The sequence below is a fragment of the Schistocerca piceifrons genome, chromosome 3 (genome assembly GCF_021461385.2).
Source record: "Schistocerca piceifrons isolate TAMUIC-IGC-003096 chromosome 3, iqSchPice1.1, whole genome shotgun sequence".
NCBI classification, from domain to species: domain Eukaryota; kingdom Metazoa; phylum Arthropoda; class Insecta; order Orthoptera; family Acrididae; genus Schistocerca; species Schistocerca piceifrons.
The window spans coordinates 739199511-739213011 of NC_060140.1; the positions used below are offsets into that span (position 1 = coordinate 739199511).

A 13501-nucleotide genomic window follows, 5' to 3' on the forward strand; every position below is an offset into this window, starting at 1 on the left:
GAACACATTATTGTAGCCAAGATAGACATGAAGCCCACACCTACCACAATAGTACAAGTTTATATGCCAACTGGTGCTGCAGATTACAAAGAGATTGAAGAAATGTACGATGAGATAAAAGAAATTATTTAGATACTGAAGGGAGATGAAAATTGATAGTCATGGGGGGCTGGAATTTGATAGTAGGAAAAGGAAGAGAAGGAAAAGTAGTGGGTGGATATGGAATGGGGGTAAGGAATGAAAGAGGAAGCTGTCAGGTAGAATTTTGCACAGAGCGTAACTTAATCATAGTTAACACTTGGTTTAAGAATCATGAAAGAAGGTTATATACATAGATGAAGCCTGGAGACACTGGAAGGTTTCAGAAAGATTATATAATGGTAAGACAGAGATTTAGGAACCAGGTTTTAAATTGTAAGACATTTCCAGAGGCAGATGTGGACTCTGACCACAATCTGTTGGTTATGAGCTGTAGATTAAAACTGAAGAAACTGCAAAATGGTGGGAATTTAAGGAGATGGAACCTGGATAAACTGAAAGAACTAGAGGTTGTAGAGAGTTTCAGAAAGAGCATTAGGGAACAACTGACAAATACAGGGGGAAAATATAGTAGAAGAAGAATGTGTAGCTTTGAGAGATGAGATAGTTAAGGCAGCAGAGGATGAAGTAGGTTAAAGGACGAGGTCTAGTAGAAATCCTTGAATAACACAAGAGATATTGAATTTAATTGATGAAAGGAGAAAACATAAAATGCAGTAAATGAAACAGGCAAAAAGGAGTACAAATGTCTCAAAAATGAGAATGACAGGAAATGCAAAGGGGCTAAGCAGGGGGGATGGCTAGAGGACAAATGTAAATATGTGGAGGCATATATCACTAGGGGTAAGATAGATACTGCCTACAGGAAAATCAAAGAGACCTTTGGAGAAAAGAGAACCAGTTGTATGAATATCAAGAGTTCAGATGTAAAACCAGTTCTAAGCAAAGAAGGGAAAGCAGAAAGGTGGAAGGAGTATCTAGACAGTGTATACAAGGGCAATGGTGATATTATGGAAATGGAAAAGGACATGGATGAAGATGAAATGGGAGATATGATACTGCATGAAGAATCTGACAGAGCACTGAAAGACCTAAGCCAAAACAAGGCCCCGGGAGTAGAAAACATTCCATTAGAGCTACTGGTAGCTTTGGGAGAGCCAGCCATGACAAAACTCTTCCATCTGGTGTGCAAGATGTATGAGACAGACAAAATATCGTCAGACTTCAAGAAGAATTTAATTATTCCAATCCCAAAGAAAGCAGACGTTGCCAAGTGTGAAAATTACCGAACTGTCAGTTTAATAAGTCACAGTTACAAAATACTAAAACGAATTCTTTACAGACGAATGGAAAAACTGATAGAAGCCGATCTCAGGGAAGATCAGTTTGGATTCCATAGAAATGTTGGAACACGTGAGGCAATACTGACCCTACGACTTATCTCAGGTGATAGATTAAGGAAGGGCAAACCTAAGTTTCTGGCATTTGTAGATTTAGAGAAAGCTTTTGACACTGTTGAATGGAACACTCTCTTTCAAATTCTGAAGGTGGCAGGGGTAAAATACAGGGAGCGAAAGGCTATTTACAATTTGTACAGAAACCAGATGGAAGTTATAAGAGTTGAGGGGCATGAAAGAGAAGCAGTAGTTGGGAATGGAGTGAGACAGGGTTGTAGCCTCTCCCCGATGTTCAATCTGTATATTGAGCAAGCAGTAAAAGAAACAAAAGAAAAATTTGGAGTAGGAATTAAAATCCATGGTGAATAAATAAAAACTTTGAGGTTCGCCGATGACATTGTAATTCTGTCAGAGACAGCAAAGGACCTGGAAGAGGAGTGAAACACAATGGACAGTGTCTGGAAAGGAGAATATAAGATAAACATCAAAAAAAGCAAAATGAGGATAATGGCATGTAGTAGAATTAAATCAGATGACACTGTGGGAATTAGATTGGGAAATGAGACACTTAAAGTAGTAGATGAGTTTGCTATTTGGGGAGCAAAATAACTGATGATGGTTGAAGTAGAGAGGATATAAAATGTAGACTGGCAATGGTGAGGAAAGCATTTCTGAAGAAGAGAGTTTTGTTAACATCGAGTATAAATTTAAGTGTCAGGAAGTCGTTTCTGAAAGTATTTGTATGGAGTGTAGCCCTATATGGAATGAAGCCTTCGAAATGTGGTGCTACAGAAGAATGCTGAATATTCGATGGGTAGATCATGTAACTAATGAGGAGGTACTGAATAGAATTGGGGAGAAGAGAAATTTGTGGCACAACTTGACTAGAAGAAGGGATCGGTTGATAGGACATGTTCTGAGGCATCAAGGGATCACCAGTTTAATATTGGAGGACAGTGTGGAGGGTAAAAATCATAGAGGGAGACCAAAAGATGACTACACTAAGCAGATTCAGATGGATGTAGGTTGCAGTAGGTACTTGGAGATGAAGAAGTTTGCACAAGATAGAGTAGCATGGAGAGGTGCATCAAACCAGTCTCCGGACTGAAGACCACAACAACAACAACAGCAACAACAACAACTGTTTAAAGTGATGCTCATCATTTGCTGCACACATTTGCAATCTACTGTGTAATGAATGTCTTACATGATGCAGTACATCTGGTGTAATGTTGCCACAGGCTGCCTCAATACGTTTCATATCCTCTGGGGTTGTAGGCGCATCACGGTACACATTTTCCTTTAACATACTCCACAGAAAGGTGTCTAAAGGTGTAAGATCAGGAGAACAGGCTGGCCAATTTATGCATCTGACAAATCCTATGAAACACCCATTGAACATTCTGTCAAGGGTCAGCCTAGTGCTCACTGCACAATGTGCAGGAGCACCATATCATGCTGATACCACATGCTTCTACATGTTTCCGGTGGGACATTTTCTAGCAATGTCGGCAGATCATTTCGTAGAGACTCGATGTATTTTGCAGCTGTTTAGGTGCCTTCAATGAAGTGAGGACCAATGAGATGGTAGCCAATTACTCTGCATCATGCATTTACATTCCACAGTCGATGTCACTCTACTTGTCAAAGCCAGTGAGGATTGTCCATGGACCAATAATGCATGTTTTGTAAATTCACTGCACCATGGTTTGTGAAACATGCTTCATTGATAAACAGGTTGAACTGCAACGCCTTCACTGTTAATGCCCATTGACAGAAATTCACTCGGTTATTAAAGTCATCTCCATGTAATTGCTGATGCAGCGACACATGATACAGGTGAAATTTGTGATGATGAAGTATGCGCATTACACTACTTTGACTCATTGCACTGCCTCTAGCAATGTCATGTGAACTCACGTGTGAGTCGATAGCAACAACAGCTAACATACTAACTGCACCTGCTTCTCCTGTGATAGATTTGTTATGGACCCGTTTGTGTGTTGTGACCATACCTGTTGCACACAATTGTTTGTAGATGCTTTCAAATGCACGGCGTGTTGGATGATCTCTGTCCAGGTACCTTTTTGCATACAACCTGCACGCTGCACCTGCATTTTTTCTACACTCACCATAGATGAGTATCATCTCTGTCCTTTCAGAGTTAGAATAAACCATTTTCACAGTTCTGACAACACTGTACACACTGTTGTACTTGCGACCTTCTCACGTTCCTACTGTGCGTATTTTTCTTCTTATTTGTGTACAGTACACTATCACACAGTGTACTACAGTTATTCTGAGTACAAGGACTAATTCAGCAAGTGCAGCATGCAGACACTGAGACAGTCAAACTCGTAAACATTGTAGTCTTCATAAACATACCCCTACAGATCTTGTTTGTTAAAACATGCAACTGAATGTCTGAGGTTTCAAGCATCAACTTTACATTACAAATTACTCCAGATGTACTTAACATTTTACAATGTAACAAACAGCATTGGTATTTGTTTCTATTTTCAGTTGTGCTAAAAATAATAACAGGTTTTCATTTTAAAAAAAGCATAAGTCTGTACTGAAAATCAAACTTCCGTACATTTCTCAATGGTTTGTGTTAACCAATTCCATCAACCCCTCTCCTCACTTTTGGTCTATGGAATAGGTTATTCAGTGTTTGTTGTGGTTTGGGAGATGTTTCCAGTGGTAATGTTAGGTGACCCACCTTCTACTGCATTGTTATAAATGAGGGAGAAGATTGGAGTCTTGATCTAAAAATAATATGCTGAGGTGTAACATGTCATTTGTAGAATGAAATGTTCCACGTCCTTAATCTTCACTGGCCAATGAAAGATGTTCATAGGTTAAGATAGTTAGTACATAGGAAGTTTTGGGAAGTTTTTGATGTTTTGTGAAGAACGGAGTTGGGCTGATACTGTGCTATTGGCACTCCTGTCTGCTGGGTGGAGTCATTTGTCCTGAGGAATAGCTAGCTGCCTTATATCAATATGAATTCAGAGTTGGACACAGAATTAGCTAAGGAAGTCTTAGCCATAGAATAGTGCCTGAAGTAGAATTCCATTATCACAAATACAGTCTGATTTTTATTTCCCTTCTGCTTCCTTGGGATTTACACCAAGTTCCATACTTTGAAATACTTTCAGCTTGTAGCTGAGATGCTGTCAGAGTACTACAAGCAGCCCATGCTAATTTCTCTCATTGATTGAGGTAAGAACCCTTGTCTTGTAAGTTGTCCTTCTACCTCCCTCTCAGGACATAATAAAGTTTGTTAATCTTACAAACATTCCTCTTATAGTTCTATCAAAAGGTTTAAATTATAGCTCCAGACCAATATTAGGACTTCCTATTCATAGACACAATGACTTGACAGTCAAAGTCATCACCATGTTAAAAACACAGTTTCAGTCAGAAAGTAATCATAATAATGATAGCAGGACTATAGATAACTTAAATAAGAAGTTAAAGAGGTATAAAGCATTAATCATAAGGGCAGATAAGGACAGCACTGTGGTCACTTTATGTGGTGATGATTATGTCTATGAAACAGAAAAATTTTTCTCTGAAAAATGGATAAATAAAGTGAATGCATTTCCAAAAAAAAGTTTCATGCACTACTAATATGCAAAATTCAAGACTGATTTTCTACTACCTAGTATGAGGAGGGAAAATAAGACATATATAGTATCAACCCTCAAAGGCCAGACACACATGCACAGGTAAAGCTACATAAAAACAATAAAAACATGAGTCCTGTATCCAATAAGACACAAGAGTGCTAATGACCTGATAAATGCTATACTAGCACAAATGTTTTAAATACCACACACATTTTACAAGCAGTATTGTTCAAAAAATATGTTCGAGTTTGTTGACAAAGTTAAGGATATAGTCATACCAGCTGATTCCATCTTTGCAACCCCAGATGTGGTGAATTTATACACTAATTATGTCTGTCCATGAGACATTACAAATCATTAAGAACAAAATTATAAAACACTACAAAAAGGCTACAGCAGTAATAGCTGAATCAATGGAGCTTCTAGAACTTACATTATCCTACAACTGTTTCATATTCCATGGTAAGATAGACCACCAATTAGAACGGCTAGCCATGTGAAATTCTCAGCATTATGGCTGAGATTTTCCATAATCATTTCGAACATCAATTTTTCACTGGCAACCCTGCAGTAGCCAGGAAAGTTCTCTATTATTACCGTGAAGTGGATGATGCCATTTTGTTAGTTAAAGGAGATCAAAGTAGTGCTAATGATACAGTGGAGAGACCGAGTGCTAAAGCTGAGCATGAAAGTAAAGGAGTCATCAACTATCTCAACATTACAGTTACAAGAGACGTGGGTAAACACTGTGTTAGAGAGTACAGGAAAACAACCTGTGCAGACATTATAATTAACTCAAAGTCTTGGCATCCAAGAAAAATCAAGATACCATATTTTCAGTCCATGATTAATAGGTTATTAAAACTGCCACTAAGCGAGCACAAGATGAATAAAGAAATCGCTATTATAACGCAAGTTTCAGTGAGCACCAGTTATCCAGTCCCAACAATAACTAAGCTACTATAGAAAATTAAAAGTAAACAACAGTGTAAAATCAGTGGCACTGCACTAACAGATGAAAGGGAAGACAAGAAAGTCACGTACTTCTCCATATGTTATAAAGGATGGGTTTCAGCCATTACTGCTAGACAACTTTGCAATAGCAATTTCTGTATAGGGTTTAAAACTAATGACATTATCCATTTCAGACTGAGGTACCATCTGAACAGAAAAGCCTCAAAATTCATGGCAGCAGGCATAGACAAACTAAAGTCCAATAGTTTACATAGGTCAAACAGGCACGATGTTTGAAGTCTGAAATATGTTTAAAAGAGCATGCTTTAATTCACAATAATAAAACAGCATTTGACGAACATCTTCTAACACCAAAGCATGCTGTTGGAACCATTGATATGCATTTGGAAGTACTGCAGACTGAACCTAAGGGACACCTCCTCTAAATGTCGGAAGAAAATGAGATTTTTACACATGACCTGCAAGAACCTGGCAACACATTAAATCAGCAAAATGATTTTATCAATAGTACTTTTATTAGAAACTCTGAAGGCCTCTTTCACTTGTCCGTCTTGACGCATGACACATATGAGTAACAACCCCACTCACTGATAGGACACAGCAAGTAGCACTTTGATTCATACACCATTCTGGCAGCAGCACAACGGCATGCACACTGGTTTCCGTAAATACTGTACAATTCTGTGCCATAGGCTACCACGCAGAATCAAATGCAATTACCCATAACTGTTACATTCTGTTCTCTGTTAAATTTAGTTGCTGAAGAGTTTCGCTTTTATAATTTATTGTTTTACACTTTTCATCATTTTATACCTCTTTTCTTTTTAATTTTAATATTTAATGACACTTAAGTCAGTTCTTGGTACTATACTATACATAATTTCACTTCTATAATTTTACAATCTTTATGTCTTTTACTATTTATGCATCCATTGTTCTATAATTTTAATATTTCAATGAGAATTTTTATAAAATTTTACTTTTTATACCTTCAGAGCAAGACTTTATGGTTTTACACTTTCAATGTTTCACACTAAACATTTTAAGATGTTATTTAAGGTTTAGTTACTTTATTTCCACTTTTATAATTTAGGCACTATTTTATCCCTTTTACAATTTTTTGCAGCCCTTGGTCTATGCTTTTAATATTTTAATGAAAAATTTATACATAATTGCATTTCTGCAATTTTAGTGTAAGACCCTCTATTGTTAAACCTGTAACATCCCTACCACTAGCCCTCATCCCCCATCCCCTACTCCCTGCCGTCTTTTACCACTCTTGTTACCCTTTGCTCTATTTTATAATTTTATGCTGCTTACAGTTTATGCACTCATTATTCTACACTATTAACATTTTAATGAGTATTTTTACATAATTATACTTTTTTTAGCAACACTGTTTTTGCTAAACTCGTGACATCCCTACCACTCTCCCTCCTGCTTCCTCTCGCCTCTCTCAATCACCCTTGCTTCATTTTTCCTTTTCCTCCCCTCTCCCCTTCCCTACTCCCCTACCACCACCAGATATCTATTTAAAACACTGACCACATCTGCAAACCACAGTACCCTGAGATGAGTTTCTGAACAGACAAGCCAGATTGCTGTTGCAAAATTCATGTACATTTTTCTGCTTATTGTACAATATTAAATGATAAATATTTAGTTTCATTTTTTTCAGATCTGAAGATGATCCAGAGTGATCAAACCACATCATATAATTATAAATACATAACTGAGACTGAAGAAACAACAAGAACTGCTTTAAATATCAATACACCTGCTGATTCTCTTGGGACAAATATGTCAACTATACAGCAGTACTCAATAAAAGTTGATCATCATCTATTTAAAGATAAACTTGATTATGTTAAGATATGAAGTCACTGTTTACTGTAAATGTACCTAGAGATTACCTAAAAACACAAAGCAATGTAAAATAAAGGTAACTTAACAAGGTTTGCTAAAACTGATTTTGTTTACTTTAATTATTTCAGGAAAGTGCAAATAACAAGAGGCAATCCAGGAGTCAGGTGGAATAAATCTAGGTCAAAATTCGTAGTTACTGTTCATCACTTTGCAGACTGTAGTGATCTTACAGAAACTAAAAAAGAAAACATTGATTATCTGGTTAAGCTTAATACCACTCACCAACGCTCAACATGCATGTTGTGAAAACACACTCTGGCAGTTTCACGGGTAAACAGTTTAAATCCACATTGTGTATCACGAATCCCTCTCACAGCAAACAGCCAGACAAGAAAATGAAATCCATGCATCAGTAACGTGCGAAACATGGACCGGGTAGCAATGGCCTCCTCCTCCAAGTGTGCACGTGATCCACATACTACAGCTATTCTACCTTCAACACCATCTGGTTCTTTTGTGTAGTCACCTAGCAACAAACAATAAAACTCAAATACTGTTTTTTTTCCAAAGAACAATACAAAAATAACTACTACTACTACTACTACTATTGCTATATAACATCATAATCTTCCTAAACTCCTTCACTGCTATGATAACAATCATAGATATGTCCACAAAATATCTAAGAAAACACGCAGAGAGAGAATGGCGAAATTGAGAAGACTCATTTTGCTACTAGATATTAAAATAACTTACATAAAGTTTGATTAATAAGACATGTTTGTTTTCTCTCCTTTTGAATCTACATGTTGTTGTTGTCGTGGTCTTCAGTCCTGAGACTGATTTGATACAGCTCTCCATGCTACTCTATACTGTGCAAGCTTCTTCATCTCCCAGTACCTACTGCAGCCTACATCCTTCTGAATCTGCTTAGTGTATTCATCTCTTGGTCTCCCTCTACGATATTTACCCTCCACGCTGCACTCCAGTACTAAATTGGTGATCCCTTGATGCCTCAGAACATGTCTAACCAACAGATCCCTTCTTCTGGTCAAGTTGTGCCACAAACTCCTCTTCTCCCCAATTCTATTCAATACCTCCTCATTAGTTATGTGATCTACCCATCTAATCTTCAGCATTCTTCTGTAGCACCACATTTCGAAACCTTCTATTTTCTTCTTGTCTAAACTATTTATCGTCCATGTTTCACTTCCATATATGGCTACACTCCATACAAATACTTTCAGAAACGACTTCCTGACACTTAAATCTATACTCGATGTTAACAAATTTCTCTTCTTTAGAAACACTTTCCTTGCCATTGCCAGTCTACATTTTATATCCTCTCTACTTCAACCATCATCAGTTATTTTGCTCCCCAAATAGCAAAACTCCTTTACTACTTTAAGTGTCTCATATCCTAATCTAACTCCCTCAGCATCACCTGACTTAATTCGACTACATTCCATTACCCTTGTTTGGCTTTTGTTCATGTGCATCTTATACCCTCCTTTCAAGACACTGTCCAATCCGTTCAACTGCTCTTCCAAGCCCTTTGCTGTCTCTGACAGAATTACAATGTCATCGGCGAACCTCAAAGGTTTTATTTCTTCTCCATGGATTTTAATACCTACTCCGAATTTTTCTTTTGTTTCCTTTACTGCTTGCTCAATATACAGATTGAATAGCATCGGGGAGAGGCTACAACCATGTCTCACTCAATTCCCAACTACTGCTTCTCTTTCATGCCCCTTAACTCTTATAACTGCCATCTGGTTTCTGTACAAATTGTAAATAGCCTTTCGCTCCCTGTATTTTACCCCTGCCACCTTCAGAATTTGAAAGAGAGTATTCCAGTCAACATTGTCAAAAGCTTTCTCTAAGTCTACAAATGCTAGAAATGTAGGTTGGCCTTTCCTTAATCTTTCTTCTAAGATAAGTCGTAGGGTCAGTATTGCCTCACATGTTCCAACATTTCTACGGAATCCAAACTGATCTTCCCCGAGGTCGGCTTCTATCAGTTTTTCCATTTGTCTGTAAAGAATTCGTGTTAGTATTTTGCAGCTGTGACTTGTTAAACTGATAGTTCGGTAATTTTCACATCTGTCAACACCTGCTTTCTTTGGGATTGGAATTATTACATTATTCTTGAAGTCTGAGGGAATTTTGCCTGTCTCATACATCTTGCTCACCAGATGGTAGAGTTTTGACAGGACTGGCTCTCCCAAGGCCGTCAGTAGTTCCAGTGGAATGTTGTCTACTCCAGGGGCCTTGTTTCGACTCAGGTCTTTCAGTGCTCTGTCAAACTCTTCACGCAGTATCGTATCTCCCATTTCATCTTCATCTACCTCCTCTTCCATTTCCATAATATTGTCCTCAAGAACATCGCCCCTGTATAGACCCTCTATATACTCCTTCCACCTTTCTGCTTTCCCCTCTTTGCTTAGAACTGGGTTTCCATCTGAGCTCTTGATATTCATGCAAATGGTTCTCTTTTCTCCAAAGGTCTCTTTAATTTTCCTGTAGGCAGTATCTACCTTAGCCCTCGTGAGATAAGCCTCTACATCCTTACATTTGTCCTCTAGCCAATCTACATGAATTTCTAATGTCCAGTTATGTCTGAGCGTAATTTGGTGAGGACATCTGCGTCAGAAAACCAGAAAACAGAACACACTCTGAAACATAGCTCCAGAAACAATCAACATAACAACTATCTCAGTATCTTATAGTGTGGCATTTGCTGTGAGTAGATTTCTGCAGAATGCACTGTTATTCATTTAACGAAATATTCTTATTTCTCATTTTTGCACAATAAATCTGTTAATGACTTCAGCTGCATTACTCCAGAAAATAATCACATAAAACAATATGGTGAATGGTAATATACGAAATAAGACTGGATTTTGTGTACACAGTAACATAGTACGAGATACTTGTAAGTACAACCCACACCAAACTGAGTTTTTTTACTGTATTATTCTCGTAGTCCTTTCAACTGGTTAATTCTCTGAAAACTAGACACATTGAAGGTAATTGCTGTTGCAGCTGTAGGTAGTTTTATGCGTACAAGCTTCATTACACAATAGCATCAGTAAGTTTCAAAGACAAGTAAAACTGTCTCTCTTGACTCAACAGTGGGTTTTTCACATTTAGTGATGGAGTGCAGATGACCCTGAGTGTTCATTTCTGTGAGTAGTCATGGACACATATTAGGATGTGTACTCACACTGAATTATTCTTGAAATTACAGGAATGAGAATTAATTTCATCATCTAGACCATAGTCCAAAGTAAAAGCAGGACTCATAAAAAGTTTATTTAAATGTTGTAGCATAATGAAATGAGTAGTTTGCCCATTAAATAAAGGAAAGGCAATCACTCTTCTTTGACATAAACTGGAAGAAGACCAAGAACAAGATGGAGAGCTCAGGTGAGGGAAGATTTGAACCAAAGAGGATTACAATGGGAGGAAATGTGAACAACAGTCTTTGCACGAAATGAGAAGATTGGAAGAGGCACTGTGAATGACTTGCGTAAGAAGAAGAAGAAGGACTCACCTTTAGCAGATTGAGGTGTGGCAACCAGACACACACATAACCGAACACAGTATTAACAAGCTTTTGAATTCTGGCTCTCCTTCTTGCAGAATGTCCACACTTCCACACACACCGTACACAAACTGAACACAAGAGGTTTGATTTTGTGTGTCACCAATAAAAAACTCTGTTAGGTGTAGGATACAGCTCTTTGTTCAACACTGCATAATATTTTGTAAGCTGTCTACATGATTCTTTGTGCATCGAATCAAGCTTGTCCATATTCTTTGTTTCATCTAGTGAAGTTTTATTTAGGCCCCTAATTAGTATAGCCACAAATTTTATCCCCTCTCTCATTCCACCCAATACAACTCCTCAATGCAGTCAAGTTGCAACCCCAACATTGCGTATTCAGCCAGCACAATATACATGTACAGGTGTGTGGGTGGGTGCACGTGTGCGCACACACATGCAATCCAGCTAAAAAAAATATCAAAATGCCAGCAAGTTTTCTGTCCTGCTTATGTGTCTGTCAATAATGCAACAGCTCTACTGCTTGGTGAATTGTTACATTTTCCCCTAAATTGTTTACGTTTCACCAGGATTTTCCATTGCCATATGTTATAGCACTGGGAGAGCACTTAAAGATCTTTAATGTTAGGGCCACCTTTCAAGATTTCACAAAAACAAAGAAAGAAAACTTTGTGGTGAAAATTTTTTATTGCTTGCCAAAACATTCACCTTTGGAATTTATACAGTTTTGCATGCATTAAAACTAATTTTGGTAACATTTTTTCCCACTGTGTTTGCATCTAAAAAATCTGGTTTTGGAAGGATTCAACATGTCCTTTAGATGACAAAAATCTCCATTCATACATTTTTAATAACATAATGGAATGAAAAGAAGTCATTAAGCAATAATTCAGATAAATAAGGGCAATGAAATATTAATTTCATGATTTTCTCCTTCAAATAATCAATTGCCTGACAGACACCACTGTGATGATAAAGAACAACACATTTTTGGTTATTTTCCTGATTTTATCTCTTCAGTAATGGACAAATTCCAGTTTAGACACAGAAATTAGTGATCATTTTCATGTAAGTGCTTCACGAACAAACAACTTTTCTTAGTTTCAGCTAAACTTGGAGCAACCAAACAGCTGATTTCAGCTTCATTTCCAGGGAGTATGAATATATCCAATTTTCATCTCCTGCTATGAAGCTGAATACAGATTTTGCATTTCCTTGGTTGAATTATTTGAGAATTTCCTTACAATTGACAAATTAACATTTTTGAGCTTTGGCAAAACTATGTGGAAGCTATCAAAAACAAATCTTTTTCACAGCTGAATGTTCATGCAAAATCTAATTTACTGCAATTTTCGAGATGCCTATCAATGTCTTTCAGAACGACTACTGATTTGATCTACCTTTTCTGAACGCGAATCATAAAAAATACCAAAAGGAAAGCTTCATGCGAAATTTACATTTCTTTAGAATACTGTTTCTTTAAAAATTCATGGTAAACTAACTATTTGGCCAATTTCTTAGCTGACATATTTTAAAACAATAACACTGTCACATTTCAATAGTGCCACCTATAGTTAAGTCAGCATGAGTTGATCCCTGACAGCTGCAGAGGACTGCGTGTGGCAGATACATGGGACTACGTCAACTGATAATGTAACGCAATTTTGTAAACGTCTCTAAGCAAATGCCTTTGTGTTGTCAGGGCTCCATAGCCAGCTAGTGTTTTTGCCTGCAGCCACTAGCACTTCACAGCTGAAAGCTGCCAACAATGCTGCAAGCTGTCAAGGATGTTCTTAGATGGTCTTGACTATAGTGGTTGTTTATATAAACAGGTGGCTCCTAAAAGACAAATTTAGAAAGGTCAAGAATGAGAACAAAGGCACTACAAAACACAAAATCTTGGTGCAGTTTCTCTGTGCAATTTTACCTCATAGGGCATGAAATTGTGTTGTGTACACAGTCAAGATGTTGATGATTCATTCTTTCATTCACGCACACCTCACGTTCCACATGTATATGGA

At 37.5% G+C, this 13501-nt stretch overlaps 1 protein-coding gene across 1 annotated transcript in view; it reads right to left on the bottom strand.

Moving 5' to 3' along the window:
• The window catches only part of LOC124789654 (dolichyl-phosphate beta-glucosyltransferase), a 123026-nt gene that overhangs the window by 22950 nt on the left and 86575 nt on the right, over positions 1–13501 (bottom strand). The window contains exon 5 of the mRNA XM_047257087.1: positions 8195–8438. Within this exon, the coding sequence (XP_047113043.1) occupies positions 8195–8438 (244 nt within the window). The remainder of the gene's footprint in view (positions 1–8194; positions 8439–13501) is intronic.